The following is an 18478-nucleotide window of genomic DNA, read 5'->3' as shown; positions in this document are numbered from 1 at the left end:
ACAACACCTATTATTGAGTAAATTAACACCAAAATGGTGCCCATGGGAGCCCAATGTTGACTTCTGATCTAGGCCATTTCATTAGGCATTCATTAGACCCATGCACGAAACCCCCCCCCCCCCCACCCCCATCTCACACATATCCACACACATGCAGTTTCACTTGTAGCATTTGAACCCAGTCTTTTTTCTTGTGTAACAGGTCTGTACAATTCAACATCTAACTAAGATAACAGTATTCCATCGGTCGAGATAAAGGAGAGACTATTTCAGTTCCTTATTTGTTTCAGCTTTGGAATCAAAGGATCATTACATGATCCCATTTTCCACAAACAAATACCGTAATTAACGGTGTATAAACCACCCTTGTGTATTAACCGCACCCCTCTTTTTCGCCCTTAAAAAACGAGGACCTACATGTAGGATAGAACCTTGTGGTACGCTGTGTAATAGAAGAAAAATTGGAGGAATTATTATTATAAACTACATATTGAGATCTATCAGAAAGATTACTTTCAAACCAAGATGACAGACAAATTTGAGTGTTGTTCTAGTTTCCGAGCGGTGAGTCAACACACTGATTACTGAGCTGGGAGACATTAGAAGATAGGTACCCCTATATAGGAAGTGTTAATTGGCATTTCCGGTTAATTAGTTAATCCTTCCGGTTAATTAGTTAATCCTTCCGGTGACTTCCGGTAAACAATAGGGGAGTGTTAATGAGTTAATTGGGGTGTCCTTCCGGCGGAAGTTACGTAATGAGGGTACATCCCCTGGAGGAAGTTCTTTTGTTTACATCATTCATTCATTCATGGAGAGGTGGAGGATGGACGTGTGTAGGGTACGAGGGACAAGGACCAAATGACCAAACAATGGGCCACCCGGCATGTATGTTGAATGTGTGTGTTACCGACCAATGAGAATGCGAGGATTTTTTTAGAAAGGAAGTGACCCAAAGTTGGTACTTGTTTGTGATTGGACGAGAGAAAATGGTGAACCTATGGGCAAGTATCATATGACATCTAACTGTCGTTGAGTCAACATCGCTTTGTTTTTGTTGTAATACTGGCCAGATTCTATAATGTACCATGATTTCTACATGTGATTTAATGCACAAGCTTCGGGCATGTACATGCCTGGAAGAAGTATCGAGTTTTCGTGAGGAATATTATGAAGACCTTGAACCAGAACAACATGCTTTGGTATTTGCAAGGTCATCCTACTTTTTGAGTTTGCAGGACTTGGAAGATGGTAAGTGCTAATCATATTTATTTATTTATTTTCATATTCATAATTGAATAATTTTGTAGTGTTACCATATCGGGTTTGCATCTGGAATTCAAGAAGGAGATTAAGCATCGAAAATCCATAATAGGCAACGATGTGACATAATGAGTGTTTTTTTTTTGTTCAATGCAAATTAAATAATGATTGATATCTCCATTTGAAACATAAACTCACGTGTAAGCAACAAAAAAAAAAAGATTTATAAAGTATTATAAAGTATACGTTCAAATTATAAATTTAATTAAATTATTCAATTATACTTGTAGGGATTACCGATGATGATTTAGTGGATGTGTTCGTCGAGAACCAACAGCCCCCTCTCCCCCTAGCAACGCAGCACCAGCAAGGTCTTCCACATGACGCAGCTACTCCATGGCAACCAAATTTTGATGACGGTTAGTGTATACTTCATTTATATATACATCAATGCAAAGGATCATTGGATGAATGTTCATTTTTTTTTTTCATGTATGAAGACAACACAATACATTGTAGCGGTTGAATGAAACTTTTTATCCGTTCTTATATATCTTTTTCTTTTTTTTTTCTTTTTTTTATCTCATAGGCATTTCCGATGACCATTTAATGGAGATGGACATCAATACAAATAAGCCATGTGACGCAACATCAGTACCTGGCCCCTCTAACCGCCAACCAGCAGCAACAGCAGTGGCTGGACCCTCCCGCCATCCAGCATCAGCAGTGGCCGGACCCTCCCGACAACCACCAGCAGTGGCTGGACCTTCCCGTCAACCAAGAGCAGTGGCCGGACCCTCCCGACAACCACCATCAGTAGCCGGACCCTCCCACAGTCAACCAAGAGCAGCAGCAGTAGCCGGATCCTCGTCTTTTCATGTTGGGGGATCTAAGAAACGTGTTGTAGATGCACCGCCTGCAAGAGAACCCAATCTCCCTACTCATCACGTGACCAAAGTGAGTCAAAAACATGTACGCAAATACAATGCTAATGTAACTGATTACACCGTTTCTTTCCAACCCATAGAAAATAACGGTCCCATGATAGAAATGATGCCACGCGTAAATGAGATGTTTGAAAATATCATTGAAGAGATGGTTGAGGGGGTAAATGATAGAGATTTTGTTAGGATTGTTTTCAATTCCCCACAATTAGATAGACCCGTTAGTATGCCATTTGTAAGGAGGGATCAAATGAATCACGAAGCATTTGCAACCAAACTTGAGAATACTATTCAATCGAATGATAAGGTAAGCTTGGACGAAACAGTCTCTTTCAACATATTACACATGGCTATGCCAAATGGTGGTGGTTCCAATGTGAAGTGCTTAACCATCGAAGAGACATTGTCCAGAAAAAGATGCATCATCAGGATGAAGAATAAAGATAACATGTGTTGTCCAAGGGCTATCGTAACTGGCATTGCCCGGATTGAAAAACACCCTAATTTTGAGTCGATCAAACGTGGTTACAAACAGCAAAGGGAATATGCCATTGAGCTGTATAAACAGGCCAAACTTCCAGAAAATACCAAATGTGGCATCGAAGAGATTAAACTCTTCGAAAAGACGGAATTCATGGCCGGTTTCAGGGTGGTGGTTGTTTCAAAAGAGCACTTAAACTTCATTACGTATGCTGGCCCCGAAGACAGGCAGCATACCATTTATCTGTATGTTCATGACAATCACTTTGATCTCATTACATCAATGGCCGCCTTCTACAACAAGTCATATTTTTGCCACGAGTGTTTGGTAGGATACGACAAGAAACTCAGACACGACTGCATTTTCCGCTGCAAACTTTGCAAGGGAGATGACTGCCCCGCCTCCAATGACCCCGATTCCTACAAATGCATTAGCACCTGACTTGATGTACAAAGAGCATTAGCGCCTTTACACCTTCTTATTTTGTTTTCTTTAAACAAAAAAACTTTTTTATCATTACGTTTTTTTCTTTTTTCTTTTAAAAGTTTCATAATATTATTATTTTTTTTTATTTTTTTATTTTTTTTTTGGTAGATCATTTTGCACGAACCGATCATTTTTTTGTCCACTTTGAAGACTTGATTCTTTAAAGATGTCATTTCTTTTTCTTTAAAAAAGGTGTATAACATTTTCTTTATTAGATAATTTTGCACGAACCGATCTTTTTTGTTTCCACTTTGAAGACTTGATGCAAACAAAAAAGTGTTTACGCCTGTACGCTTTTTTTCTTAATTTATATTAACATTTTTTTTTTTTGTGTGTGTGTGTGTTAACTTTCTGTCAAGATGATATTTCTTTATCTTTAAAAAAGTTTTATAACTTTTTCTTTACTGATAAGTTTGCACGAACCGATCTTTTTTTCCACTTTAAAGACTTGATGCAAAAAAAAGTCTTAACGCCTGTACGCTTTTTTAATTTGTTTTAACATTTGTTTTTTGTTTTTTGTTTAAATTTCTGTCAAGATGTTATTTCTTTATCTTTAAAAAAGTTTTAAAACTTTTTCTTTAAAAGATAATTTTGCACGAACCGATCTTTTTTTTTTCCACTTTGAAGACTTCATGCAAAAAGATGTTAACGCCTGTACGCTTTTTTAATTTGTTTTAACATTTCATTTTTTTTGTGGTTGGTCATTTTGCACGAACGGATCATTTTTTTTTCCACTTTGATTCTCTCAAGACATTATTTCTTTTTCTTTTAAATAAGTTTTATACTTTTTTTTTTTTTTTAAAGATCATTGTTGCACGAACCAATCTTTTTTTTTCCTTCCACTTTGAAGATTAGATAGAAAAAAAAGTGTTAACGCCTGTACGCTTTTTTACAAATTTGTTTTAAATTGTTTTGATTTAACTTTCTGTCAAGACGTTATTTCTTTTTCTTTATAAGATTATTTTGCAAAACTCGATCATTCCCCCCCCCCCCCACCCCTTTGAAGACTTGATGTACAAAAAAGCATCAACGTCTGTACACTTTCTTTATTCTTATTTTTATTTTTTTAAACTTTCTGTCATTACGTTATTCTTTTCTTTAACATTTTGTATAATTTGTTGGATCATTTTGTACGAATCGATATGTTTAACCCTATTTAAAGACTTGATGCAAAAAAGTATTAATACCTGTACATTTTCTTACTTTATTTAATTTTTTTTTTACTTTACGTCAAGGGCGTTATTCCTTGTTTCTATACAGACTCGACATGAATTTTTCTCTCGTAATAATGTACAAGTTCCGACAAGATTGAGAACAACTTTTATATGGTTGCATGTTTAAGAAACGATTTGTATATATATATTTTTTTTTTTGTCAATTTTTTTTTTAATGCACTGGACGGCCCTTTCAATATCGAATAATGATCTTCCAAGGGGGCCCTGTCTTTATAGTTCAAATGCATTTATAATGAAAAAAAACATATTATATAAATTATAATACAATAGAAACAAGAATAAAGTACAAAAACATTCAAAACTAAGATTTAGAACAATGACACAGCATAACTCCCCAAAAAAGGTTTACAAAATATGACAATACTGTCATACAATATCAATATAAATATGAATCAAAAGACAGAAATCGTTTCTCAGAGGGCATTCACAATACTTATCTGTTCATATTACATCTTCAATGATAATAAAGATAATTTACTTGTACGTAAATCAGGCGATAGGGTACTCCACATGAGTGAACCTTAGTAGTGAAGGGATCTTGTAAAACAATCAGTTGTAGGTCTTGTGATTAAGAGTAGGGAATGTTCCGCATGTCTCGTATAAATGAACACTGGTACAAAATTCTCGGAATAATAATTGTTTTCAGCTCCAAAGGTATACATTTTGTTGTGTGTGGATTATATGCATATTATAGACAAAATGTGGTACTCCATTCTCCGACAAACCGATTGCCAAGAATTTTCAGATAACATAAAAAAAACATGAGGTGTAGAAATCTGCGTTAAATACAAGTCTTGCATAGTTGGGGTTTGAAATGTTTGAACTCTTGTTATGTTACATATTGCACCCGGCACCTCGCCACAGTATTTTCACAGTAGTTAATGTACGATTTACAAAAGAAAAGAGAAGAATATTATTATAGGTCATTAATAAAACACGTTTGGGACAAGAGATATCGATTGTGTCTGATAAAACCAATAGTTATTGGCAATGCAGTACATGATCTATAAATGCGACATTTCCAAAGTAGGGAAGACTTAATGATCAATACAAGTCCTGATTTATATTCGTGTTTCACTTGTTCGAGAAATGATGATATTACTGCTTCAAAGGCTGTAAAATCAGATCAATGCAGATTGTTACTAATATTCGATATTCTAGCAAGTAGTAACTGTTTGCTTCGGCAGTTTAGATGACAAGGGGGGTGGGGGTATCAATGATGATGATTATTACAAGTGGAATCTCGAAGGATAATAACATTTGAAGTAGATTGTAAAGGTTTTTTTTTCTCCTTTAAATTGGAGTTCTGCTTTAGAATAGAAGTCAGTTGAAGAACTAGGTGTTCGATAAACAATAGCAATTAAACGAAATTGTGGATATTTAAATCTTCCTTCAAACCTTAACATTTCAAGGTTCTCATGTTTTAAATCATGTTTGCAGTTGTAAATCAAATTCTAATTTCTAGTTAATATAACAAGCAACAACACTACCTGATATATTGTTATCTTTTCTTACAAGATTGTAACTACTTAAATCAAGCTCAGAATCAAGGCTTCTTGCAAGTCAAGTTTATCAAAAGGATTGTTAAACAAATGGTTTATGTGGTTAAATTCCCATCTAGTGCTATGTATATGTAAGTGAGCTATTGTAAAAAAAAACCTTTCTATCAAAATCCAGATTTCCCGGCGAAACATTTTATTTTAGTTTGTTTAGTTTATCATTATCATAAAACAACAAGAATATCTACAGCATCATGTGAGTTAAAAGGCATATATTCCTTCACCATTAACCATACACTACTATCATCACGATCCGCGACATGAAGGTAGCCATGATTCATTGATAGTGTTGCGTTGATGAAACAAATGATCTAATTGACTGTTGCTTGTGGAATACCGTATTGTGATAATGTCAAAAACGTTGTGATTGGATAAGTATCTCGAGTCAAGTGATACAAATGTATTTATGTTTTTCTCCGTTTTTCAAATAATGCGCGAGTTTTGTGCTTGTACGACTTTCAGGGGACGTTATCAGATATATATATTTTTTAAACAATATCATGTAAAAAACAACAACATGTAGTTCCTTGAGATGGGTCACGAAAGTAAACAAGCACAAAACTCGCGCATTATTTGAAAAACGGAGAAAAACATAAATACATTTGTATCACTTGACTCGAGATACTTATCCAATCACAACGTTTTTGACATTATCACAATACGGTATTCCACAAGCAACAGTCAATTAGATCATTTGTTTCATCAACGCAACACTATCAATGAATCATGGCTACCTTCATGTCGCGGATCGTGATGATAGTAGTGTATGGTTAATGGTGAAGGAATATATGCCTTTTAACTCACATGATGCTGTAGATATTCTTGTTGTTTTATGATAATGATAAACTAAACAAACTAAAATAAAATGTTTCGCCGGGAAATCTGGATTTTGATAGAAAGGTTTTTTTTTACAATAGCTCACTTACATATACATAGCACTAGATGGGAATTTAACCACATAAACCATTTGTTTAACAATCCTTTTGATAAACTTGACTTGCAAGAAGCCTTGATTCTGAGCTTGATTTAAGTAGTTACAATCTTGTAAGAAAAGATAACAATATATCAGGTAGTGTTGTTGCTTGTTATATTAACTAGAAATTAGAATTTGATTTACAACTGCAAACATGATTTAAAACATGAGAACCTTGAAATGTTAAGGTTTGAAGGAAGATTTAAATATCCACAATTTCGTTTAATTGCTATTGTTTATCGAACACCTAGTTCTTCAACTGACTTCTATTCTAAAGCAGAACTCCAATTTAAAGGAGAAAAAAAAACCTTTACAATCTACTTCAAATGTTATTATCCTTCGAGATTCCACTTGTAATAATCATCATCATTGATACCCCCACCCCCCTTGTCATCTAAACTGCCGAAGCAAACAGTTACTACTTGCTAGAATATCGAATATTAGTAACAATCTGCATTGATCTGATTTTACAGCCTTTGAAGCAGTAATATCATCATTTCTCGAACAAGTGAAACACGAATATAAATCAGGACTTGTATTGATCATTAAGTCTTCCCTACTTTGGAAATGTCGCATTTATAGATCATGTACTGCATTGCCAATAACTATTGGTTTTATCAGACACAATCGATATCTCTTGTCCCAAACGTGTTTTATTAATGACCTATAATAATATTCTTCTCTTTTCTTTTGTAAATCGTACATTAACTACTGTGAAAATACTGTGGCGAGGTGCCGGGTGCAATATGTAACATAACAAGAGTTCAAACATTTCAAACCCCAACTATGCAAGACTTGTATTTAACGCAGATTTCTACACCTCATGTTTTTTTTATGTTATCTGAAAATTCTTGGCAATCGGTTTGTCGGAGAATGGAGTACCACATTTTGTCTATAATATGCATATAATCCACACACAACAAAATGTATACCTTTGGAGCTGAAAACAATTATTATTCCGAGAATTTTGTACCAGTGTTCATTTATACGAGACATGCGGAACATTCCCTACTCTTAATCACAAGACCTACAACTGATTGTTTTACAAGATCCCTTCACTACTAAGGTTCACTCATGTGGAGTACCCTATCGCCTGATTTACGTACAAGTAAATTATCTTTATTATCATTGAAGATGTAATATGAACAGATAAGTATTGTGAATGCCCTCTGAGAAACGATTTCTGTCTTTTGATTCATATTTATATTGATATTGTATGACAGTATTGTCATATTTTGTAAACCTTTTTTGGGGAGTTATGCTGTGTCATTGTTCTAAATCTTAGTTTTGAATGTTTTTGTACTTTATTCTTGTTTCTATTGTATTATAATTTATATAATATGTTTTTTTTTCATTATAAATGCATTTGAACTATAAAGACAGGGCCCCCTTGGAAGATCATTATTCGATATTGAAAGGGCCGTCCAGTGCATTAAAAAAAAAATTGACAAAAAAAAATATATATATATACAAATCGTTTCTTAAACATGCAACCATATAAAAGTTGTTCTCAATCTTGTCGGAACTTGTACATTATTACGAGAGAAAAATTCATGTCGAGTCTGTATAGAAACAAGGAATAACGCCCTTGACGTAAAGTAAAAAAAAAATTAAATAAAGTAAGAAAATGTACAGGTATTAATACTTTTTTGCATCAAGTCTTTAAATAGGGTTAAACATATCGATTCGTACAAAATGATCCAACAAATTATACAAAATGTTAAAGAAAAGAATAACGTAATGACAGAAAGTTTAAAAAAATAAAAATAAGAATAAAGAAAGTGTACAGACGTTGATGCTTTTTTGTACATCAAGTCTTCAAAGGGGTGGGGGGGGGGGGGGAATGATCGAGTTTTGCAAAATAATCTTATAAAGAAAAAGAAATAACGTCTTGACAGAAAGTTAAATCAAAACAATTTAAAACAAATTTGTAAAAAAGCGTACAGGCGTTAACACTTTTTTTTCTATCTAATCTTCAAAGTGGAAGGAAAAAAAAAGATTGGTTCGTGCAACAATGATCTTTAAAAAAAAAAAAAAGTATAAAACTTATTTAAAAGAAAAAGAAATAATGTCTTGAGAGAATCAAAGTGGAAAAAAAAATGATCCGTTCGTGCAAAATGACCAACCACAAAAAAAATGAAATGTTAAAACAAATTAAAAAAGCGTACAGGCGTTAACATCTTTTTGCATGAAGTCTTCAAAGTGGAAAAAAAAAAGATCGGTTCGTGCAAAATTATCTTTTAAAGAAAAAGTTTTAAAACTTTTTTAAAGATAAAGAAATAACATCTTGACAGAAATTTAAACAAAAAACAAAAAACAAATGTTAAAACAAATTAAAAAAGCGTACAGGCGTTAAGACTTTTTTTTGCATCAAGTCTTTAAAGTGGAAAAAAAGATCGGTTCGTGCAAACTTATCAGTAAAGAAAAAGTTATAAAACTTTTTTAAAGATAAAGAAATATCATCTTGACAGAAAGTTAACACACACACACACAAAAAAAAAAAATGTTAATATAAATTAAGAAAAAAAGCGTACAGGCGTAAACACTTTTTTGTTTGCATCAAGTCTTCAAAGTGGAAACAAAAAAGATCGGTTCGTGCAAAATTATCTAATAAAGAAAATGTTATACACCTTTTTTAAAGAAAAAGAAATGACATCTTTAAAGAATCAAGTCTTCAAAGTGGACAAAAAAATGATCGGTTCGTGCAAAATGATCTACCAAAAAAAAAATAAAAAAATAAAAAAAAATAATAATATTATGAAACTTTTAAAAGAAAAAAGAAAAAAACGTAATGATAAAAAAGTTTTTTTGTTTAAAGAAAACAAAATAAGAAGGTGTAAAGGCGCTAATGCTCTTTGTACATCAAGTCAGGTGCTAATGCATTTGTAGGAATCGGGGTCATTGGAGGCGGGGCAGTCATCTCCCTTGCAAAGTTTGCAGCGGAAAATGCAGTCGTGTCTGAGTTTCTTGTCGTATCCTACCAAACACTCGTGGCAAAAATATGACTTGTTGTAGAAGGCGGCCATTGATGTAATGAGATCAAAGTGATTGTCATGAACATACAGATAAATGGTATGCTGCCTGTCTTCGGGGCCAGCATACGTAATGAAGTTTAAGTGCTCTTTTGAAACAACCACCACCCTGAAACCGGCCATGAATTCCGTCTTTTCGAAGAGTTTAATCTCTTCGATGCCACATTTGGTATTTTCTGGAAGTTTGGCCTGTTTATACAGCTCAATGGCATATTCCCTTTGCTGTTTGTAACCACGTTTGATCGACTCAAAATTAGGGTGTTTTTCAATCCGGGCAATGCCAGTTACGATAGCCCTTGGACAACACATGTTATCTTTATTCTTCATCCTGATGATGCATCTTTTTCTGGACAATGTCTCTTCGATGGTTAAGCACTTCACATTGGAACCACCACCATTTGGCATAGCCATGTGTAATATGTTGAAAGAGACTGTTTCGTCCAAGCTTACCTTATCATTCGATTGAATAGTATTCTCAAGTTTGGTTGCAAATGCTTCGTGATTCATTTGATCCCTCCTTACAAATGGCATACTAACGGGTCTATCTAATTGTGGGGAATTGAAAACAATCCTAACAAAATCTCTATCATTTACCCCCTCAACCATCTCTTCAATGATATTTTCAAACATCTCATTTACGCGTGGCATCATTTCTATCATGGGACCGTTATTTTCTATGGGTTGGAAAGAAACGGTGTAATCAGTTACATTAGCATTGTATTTGCGTACATGTTTTTGACTCACTTTGGTCACGTGATGAGTAGGGAGATTGGGTTCTCTTGCAGGCGGTGCATCTACAACACGTTTCTTAGATCCCCCAACATGAAAAGACGAGGATCCGGCTACTGCTGCTGCTCTTGGTTGACTGTGGGAGGGTCCGGCTACTGATGGTGGTTGTCGGGAGGGTCCGGCCACTGCTCTTGGTTGACGGGAAGGTCCAGCCACTGCTGGTGGTTGTCGGGAGGGTCCGGCCACTGCTGATGCTGGATGGCGGGAGGGTCCAGCCACTGCTGTTGCTGCTGGTTGGCGGTTAGAGGGGCCAGGTACTGATGTTGCGTCACATGGCTTATTTGTATTGATGTCCATCTCCATTAAATGGTCATCGGAAATGCCTATGAGATAAAAAAAAGAAAAAAAAAAGAAAAAGATATATAAGAACGGATAAAAAGTTTCATTCAACCGCTACAATGTATTGTGTTGTCTTCATACATGAAAAAAAAAAATGAACATTCATCCAATGATCCTTTGCATTGATGTATATATAAATGAAGTATACACTAACCGTCATCAAAATTTGGTTGCCATGGAGTAGCTGCGTCATGTGGAAGACCTTGCTGGTGCTGCGTTGCTAGGGGGAGAGGGGGCTGTTGGTTCTCGACGAACACATCCACTAAATCATCATCGGTAATCCCTACAAGTATAATTGAATAATTTAATTAAATTTATAATTTGAACGTATACTTTATAATACTTTATAAATCTTTTTTTTTTTGTTGCTTACACGTGAGTTTATGTTTCAAATGGAGATATCAATCATTATTTAATTTGCATTGAACAAAAAAAAAACACTCATTATGTCACATCGTTGCCTATTATGGATTTTCGATGCTTAATCTCCTTCTTGAATTCCAGATGCAAACCCGATATGGTAACACTACAAAATTATTCAATTATGAATATGAAAATAAATAAATAAATATGATTAGCACTTACCATCTTCCAAGTCCTGCAAACTCAAAAAGTAGGATGACCTTGCAAATACCAAAGCATGTTGTTCTGGTTCAAGGTCTTCATAATATTCCTCACGAAAACTCGATACTTCTTCCAGGCATGTACATGCCCGAAGCTTGTGCATTAAATCACATGTAGAAATCATGGTACATTATAGAATCTGGCCAGTATTACAACAAAAACAAAGCGATGTTGACTCAACGACAGTTAGATGTCATATGATACTTGCCCATAGGTTCACCATTTTCTCTCGTCCAATCACAAACAAGTACCAACTTTGGGTCACTTCCTTTCTAAAAAAATCCTCGCATTCTCATTGGTCGGTAACACACACATTCAACATACATGCCGGGTGGCCCATTGTTTGGTCATTTGGTCCTTGTCCCTCGTACCCTACACACGTCCATCCTCCACCTCTCCATGAATGAATGAATGATGTAAACAAAAGAACTTCCTCCAGGGGATGTACCCTCATTACGTAACTTCCGCCGGAAGGACACCCCAATTAACTCATTAACACTCCCCTATTGTTTACCGGAAGTCACCGGAAGGATTAACTAATTAACCGGAAGGATTAACTAATTAACCGGAAATGCCAATTAACACTTCCTATATAGGGGTACCTATCTTCTGACATTGCCAGGCATAAATCTAAACTTTATTCTATTTTTTATTTTTTGTTCCGTGTATAAGACGCACCGACTTTGAATTTTTTTCGGCAGCAAAAAAGTGTGGTAGTCATTTTGTTTTAGCCAATAGCAGTTCAGAGTTTGCTGAAGGTCTAATTATAGCAGCTATATTATTCCTCATCAAATTGGCAACACGAATCTTCCACTCTTTCACACTTTACAAAAATATCAAGTTTTATAAAATTGATTTAATGAAAAACAAAATCAACAAGTGACATCTACATGTAACTACTATGGGGTAATGCACACTTATCATTAAATAAATAAAATAAATAAATTAAAATAAATCTTAGAATTTGGTTGAAAGAACAATAACAATATCTCTGCATGATCTTCTAATCCAAAAACATGTATATTTACTGTTTTTATTCAAATATTGTATGACTGTGAACTGCAAGATGATGACATTGGTAATAGGAGAAAAACAATCAGATACAGTGCCCAGCACAAGACAAAAGACTATCCAACAGGAAAGGCTAAATTCAGAACACGTTCGTCCCTTAAATAAGTGACTTAATTCTTAATAGGCTACACCCAAAATAGAAATGAATAAAGGCTGGATTAAGAGTCAACACACCATACTACCTAAATCAAGATTGTTTTGGAAACTTGCTAAGCATGTTTTTCCATTCCAGCACCTGGCATTGATTGTGCAATTGCAAAGTTAATATTCAGCCACTTTCTAATGTCTGCATTGTTGTCTGCAATATGTTTTTGTGAGGGGAAATTGTTTTAATTATGATATAACCATCAGTGCACATGTAAAGGGTTAATTATTTTGGCCTCAATACCTGAACAGAAACTATAAAAGTCCTGAATGGTTGAGCACCGTATGCGTCGGTCAATAGGCCTGGTGCATTAGCCGAACCAGCGGCCGAACCAGCGGCCTGGTGATTGGTCGATCACCGTGTGCTTCGACCTATAGGCATTGTGCGTTATTGTTCCAATTATCGATCGAATTATAGACCGCTCCGCCGGTCCTTCCATAAAGTATAAAAGACCCTTGCTTTACATTAGTTCTTATCACCTGACGAAGTGTTGCAGATAGCGCAAGAAACGTCGTGATCTTTTAGATTCCTTATTGACCACATTGCGAGACAAACGAATATCACTAGCGATATTATTTTCGATATAAAAGTCCTGTTTCACTTTTCCTCTCTCCATTTCTAACATACATTTTTAGACCCCCCCCCCCCCCCAAACACCACTTGGCTTTTAACAATTTCCTAAGACAAGATATGAATTATGAAATGAATACATTACAAAGGCATTCATTTAAAAAGTGATATAGCATGATAGTCAAACCTGCTTTAGCAACCACCTGTTTATAAAGACCACATTTCTTTTGTTTCCTTGAATATGGTTTCTCATTGGAACTTGTACTAAAGGAACCTGACAACCTGTCCACTGTACATAAAGACCACCTGCCTGTATAGACCACTTTTCATGTTTCCCTTGAGTGGTCTTTATAGACAGGTTTCACTGAATCCGACTCCTGACCTATTACAAGGTATATTGGGAGAAGGAGGATGGCTTCAATCATCAATTGCGCAACAAATTTGGACTTCACCCCTCCCGGCAAAACTGTTTGCTCAGAGTGTCGGCTGTCTTTAACGGGGGAAGTACTTCAATTACAGGAGATTCACAAGGTCCCGTAAACTTGGGATTATAAAATAACAGCACAAGGATAATGACTCTGGGGCATATAGGAAGAAATCAAGATTCTAAATACGTCAACCTGGAAGGCAAGGAAATCTGTGACTCCTGACTCCTGCACGATATCAGGAATAGCTAGGTCCTGTCAAGATTTTTGAAAAGGTTAAATAACATGAAATTCTAAAAATAAGGAAACTAAGTCCCTTCTGAGATTTAAAAATTAATTGAATAAATTATTAATAATCATAACTTAAAGCCCCACTGCACTACTTATAGCCCTCTATGCATGTAAATAGCAAACAATATCAGAGGCAGAACTGAATTATGAATGAAATGTGTCTTAATTCCCTTCTCAAAAAATGGAGATCTAGAACAAAAACTTAGACATGACCTCTAACGTAACCATCCCTCGTTCTCAACTCTCAAGTAAACTAAAGGCCAGCAGAAGGAGAGAAAAATGTCAGGAAAGAAATGGAAATTCAGTTTATATAACTAAAAGAATACAATGATGATAGACGAGTACAATTTAAGATGACCGTGTACTACTAGTGTTGTAGTATTATTGTATTTTGTTTAAGTCAATGGATCTGAATATGATCTTCCCCTGTTAGAAAAGGAAAATCACAAAAATCGTATAACAAGAGACTTGACAAGACCCAAAATTTAAACATCCTTTGTTGTCCCATAATTGCACGACAGGAGAAAGTTGGGGTTTTTTTAATTCTTTTCTATTCTGTTAACCCATTGGCTTCTGTATTAAGCCTATGTGAATTACATTATCAAACAATTCAGGAGTCAAACGGTTAAATATAGAATCTCCACCCTCGGGATCAAGGATGATACATGACTTCACCACATACATGTAAATAGATCTCCCTCAATGACGTCATTGGTAACGGTGACGATAAAACGGTGATGAGCAAAATCAAAAGGTGTCGTAATTCATTTTCAAAGTGGAACTGAATTACAAGGGACAATGCACTTCCTCTCTCAAAGCTGAAGTTCAAGAGCAGTCTAAGAAAAGAAGGGAGAGGACCCCAAGGCTATTAAAAACAAAGACATCCATTGTTTTTTTCAGTAACGATGAGTGCCGGGAGACAGTTCAGCAACTTCAGAGAAATCTGGTAAATATAGTATCCTCGTATCTCATTGGATTAAGCATGACAGATGACCTCATTCACTCGTCACTCCTGGTGACATCCTTCATAACTGCATGTACGTCAATACAACAAGGAGGAGGATTGAGAGCTGTTGTGTTATGTTCATTTGTTTTTCAAAAGCTTAACTAAAAAAACATAGAACATACACTTTCCTTTTCAAGTGATCTCCATCCCCTCCCCTAAACAAAACAAAAATGACATGAACTCAAATGCCCCCATCCTTTGTCTAGCTTCCAGTAAAATGAATGACTGGAAAAATATGAGAGAAATTCAGAAGAAAAAGAAAAAGCTGTTAAATATAAATAAATCCTCATCAATCATGATTAAAGGATAATAAATGACCTCATACTTAATTGATCACACTATTGAGGTTATTTGTAAGTACTGTACAACACCAATATTACAAAGAAAATGATTGAGAGCTGTTGTGTTTTGTTCATTTGTTTTTCAGAAGCAGAACAACAAATAACGCTGGACATGCCCTTCCCTCGTTGAACATGAAGGTCACAAAAAAAAGAATTGACAAGACCTCAAACTTGACCATCATTTGTCTTCCGATAATTGAGTGACGTGAGAAAACGATAGAAATGTCAGGACAAAATCTGTCAAAACTGGCATTTTCATCCCATCAGATTAGGGATAATACCGATATATGACCTCGATCACCTCAATGACGTCATTTGTACGTGAAACAATACTAAGATAATGAGGATGATTAAGAGCTACTGTGTTGTATATTTTCGGAAGCGCAAATGAATTATAAAGGACATGCACTTCCCTTCAAGAATAAAAAATAGAAGCGAAGGGGCCTCAAATTAAAATATATAACAATCTTTTCTTTCATCCTGTAATTGAGTGACAGGAGATGGTTACAGTACATGAATGAAATTTCAAGAGAAAATCTCTTTGATATAGCATATTGATCCAACTGGATGACCTCATACAAATTGATCCCCCTTTATCACCCTATATGTCATAAATGCAACTACAATGATGAGTGTAGGTGTATGAGAGAGCAGTACAAGTGTTGTCACTGCAGTGTTAGTATTTTACAAAGGTAGAACTGCAATGCTTCAAAACTACCATGATATTAAAGTAGAGCTGGGTTTATTTGAATTTTTGGGAATATCATTATGAAAAATATAAAATTATCCAATCGGAAAAATTTCTCCGGTAACTGCTTAATATGGTAAAAAATAATTGCGAAGAGAAAAAAAAATCAACAATCAAAAGTAGGCGGTAGCTACAAAAAGATAGAGCTCTGAAATAGAAACAGGCATTTTGTTAAATTCCCCAACAAAATCTCACATCTTCTCAAAGAAAACTCCTACTAATAATTTAATTAAAAAATTAAACCAGAAATAGAAAGCGAATTACAAAATTTCTCTCTTGATAAAGTTTGACATATACCTGTATTTTAAGCTACAGTGACAAAGGTTCGTACGAATCTCCGTTTTTCCATATATTCCATTGTCTTCCCAAATTTCCATTGTCTGGAAATCGTTTGTACGGTGTTTGTAGCAGTTCGTAATGGCATTTGTGACCGCGGCTTTAGGATTGCACTTTGTGTTATAAATCAGGGTAAATGACAGATATACAATCAATTATTTGACTATTTTCGTATCAATGGGGCAGGGGCAGGATGTTTCATATCAGTGTAATTTGATTGAATTGAATTGTGAGGGCAAAAATATTTAGTTCATGGAAATTAAGCTTTGAAATTTACAACTAACATGTGGTTGAGCTACCTCCTGCCCTCATTTACAAATTTGGGGGAATTTCCTCTACAAATTAGCCCTTTTTTGGTACTGTGTTACTTTTGTACTTATCACAAATTTAGTTTTCTCTGTACATCTAAATAGATTGGAATATAATTGGTTTAGGGATTCGTTTGTTTAAAATTGTGTTAATTTGTCTGTAAGGAGGTCAAAGGGGTCTCCAAAAATGGCAATTCTAGGAAAAAACACTAACAAACGCATACCTTTTTAAAATTCCTTATTTCAAGTTTGTTTGAAAATTGTCATTCCCGTTATCAAGGAATATTTAGGAAGATTTTAAAACTTCATCCTGGTATAATTTGGACATATATACAGCTCACTATACTGCAACAATGTTGATTTAATACTAGAGTCTCCAGATACATGATTCAATACCAATTGCAATCTGATGCATTATTACAATTAATCTGATAATGTAATATGTAACAACAGAATACAGATCATTAATCTAATATTAGATGTTACATACATGTACATGTTCATGAACATGTATGCATACTTCTTGAGAATGGCTGATGCTTACTCATACCATGTGCATACTACAAAAGAATCCTTAACTTAACAATTCACAAAAGTGAATTACTTCAGAAGGGTCCATTTTCCATTAAAAATTGCACTTAACAGTGCAATTGGATATTTTAAATAAACAATCCATAAATCAATCATATTTCAGTTCATTCAGAATTCAGATGTACAGAAAGTTTACAAAGTTTATGTCCAGTATATATACAGTGTATACCCTAAAAGAGATGATTTATACAAAAAAATCCTCAATTTACAACTTGAATACTATACACTATGATTTCTGAACAAACATAAACAACAACCACAAAAAAGGAAAGGCAATTATTAACATGTGTTCTAGAGTATTATTTGGAGAATCATATTCAACAGTAATAATTCCAAATTAGGTAAATTAAGCAATGCTTTTCAACATGTTGTGAACTTCACAGCAGTGAGGGCAGCAATCAAATATTAGTCAGTTCAACATTGGGAAGACTTCAGCAATTCTCCCAGATGAAAACAGATATAAAAGCAGTAGACTAGATGTCTTGGAATATAGAGCTACATGTAGGTTAATATTCATACAAATAGAATTCCAAATACGGTAATCAATTTGCTCAAATTGAAGCATTGGGAAAATGAATATGAAAACAAATATATAAAAATGAAAAATGAATGTGAAATTAACTTGAATGCACATTTCAAACAAATAAGATTTGAGAACACATAATTTATAACAATCTACAATGTACCTGTGCTATAAATACAATGTAATTATTTAATGTACATGTATCATGTACAACATTTAATTGATGTCAATATTCTTTATTCTTCACTACATAACTGTTTATTCTTTAATCTTTAACATTAACTATCTAAATTTAAGTTTGAATTTGAAAAGATAGATCCTTTGTAGTTCTTTCGAAATGTCCTTCTTTGTAAATTCATATGTAATTTCAAAATCTAATTCACCTGCTTTAATATCCA

General features: G+C 34.5%; 2 protein-coding genes across 4 annotated transcripts; one reads left to right on the top strand and one right to left on the bottom strand.

The window, feature by feature from the left end:
- Positions 1-609: 609 nt before the first annotated feature.
- LOC115926057 lies at positions 610-3204 on the top strand. 2 transcript variants are annotated; one of them, XM_030990389.1, is made up of 3 exons: positions 610-1251; positions 1554-1682; positions 1853-3203. In XM_030990389.1, exons 1-3 carry the CDS (start codon positions 1089-1091, stop codon positions 3127-3129), a joined length of 1569 nt encoding a protein of 522 aa, XP_030846249.1. In that variant the 5' UTR covers positions 610-1088; the 3' UTR covers positions 3130-3203. The 2 variants fall into 2 exon arrangements, with proteins under 2 accessions (XP_030846249.1, XP_030846250.1); XM_030990390.1 differs by lacking the exon at positions 1554-1682 and having other exon boundaries at positions 1853-3204.
- A 6530-nt stretch (positions 3205-9734) lies between these two features.
- LOC115926058 lies at positions 9735-12338 on the bottom strand. 2 transcript variants are annotated; one of them, XM_030990391.1, is made up of 3 exons: positions 11687-12338; positions 11256-11384; positions 9735-11085 (listed from the first exon to the last, which is right to left on the bottom strand). In XM_030990391.1, the coding sequence occupies exons 1-3, from the start codon at positions 11847-11849 to the stop codon at positions 9809-9811; spliced, it is 1569 nt and encodes a 522-aa protein (XP_030846251.1). In that variant the 5' UTR covers positions 11850-12338; the 3' UTR covers positions 9735-9808. The 2 variants fall into 2 exon arrangements, with proteins under 2 accessions (XP_030846251.1, XP_030846252.1); XM_030990392.1 differs by lacking the exon at positions 11256-11384.
- Positions 12339-18478: the final 6140 nt, after the last annotated feature.

The sequence above is a fragment of the Strongylocentrotus purpuratus genome, unplaced genomic scaffold (assembly GCF_000002235.5).
Source record: "Strongylocentrotus purpuratus isolate Spur 01 unplaced genomic scaffold, Spur_5.0 spur5_scaffold_19, whole genome shotgun sequence".
NCBI lineage: Eukaryota > Metazoa > Echinodermata > Echinoidea > Camarodonta > Strongylocentrotidae > Strongylocentrotus > Strongylocentrotus purpuratus.
Note: the sequence above shows the minus strand (reverse complement) of the source record. Positions and strands in the feature narration are given on the sequence as shown.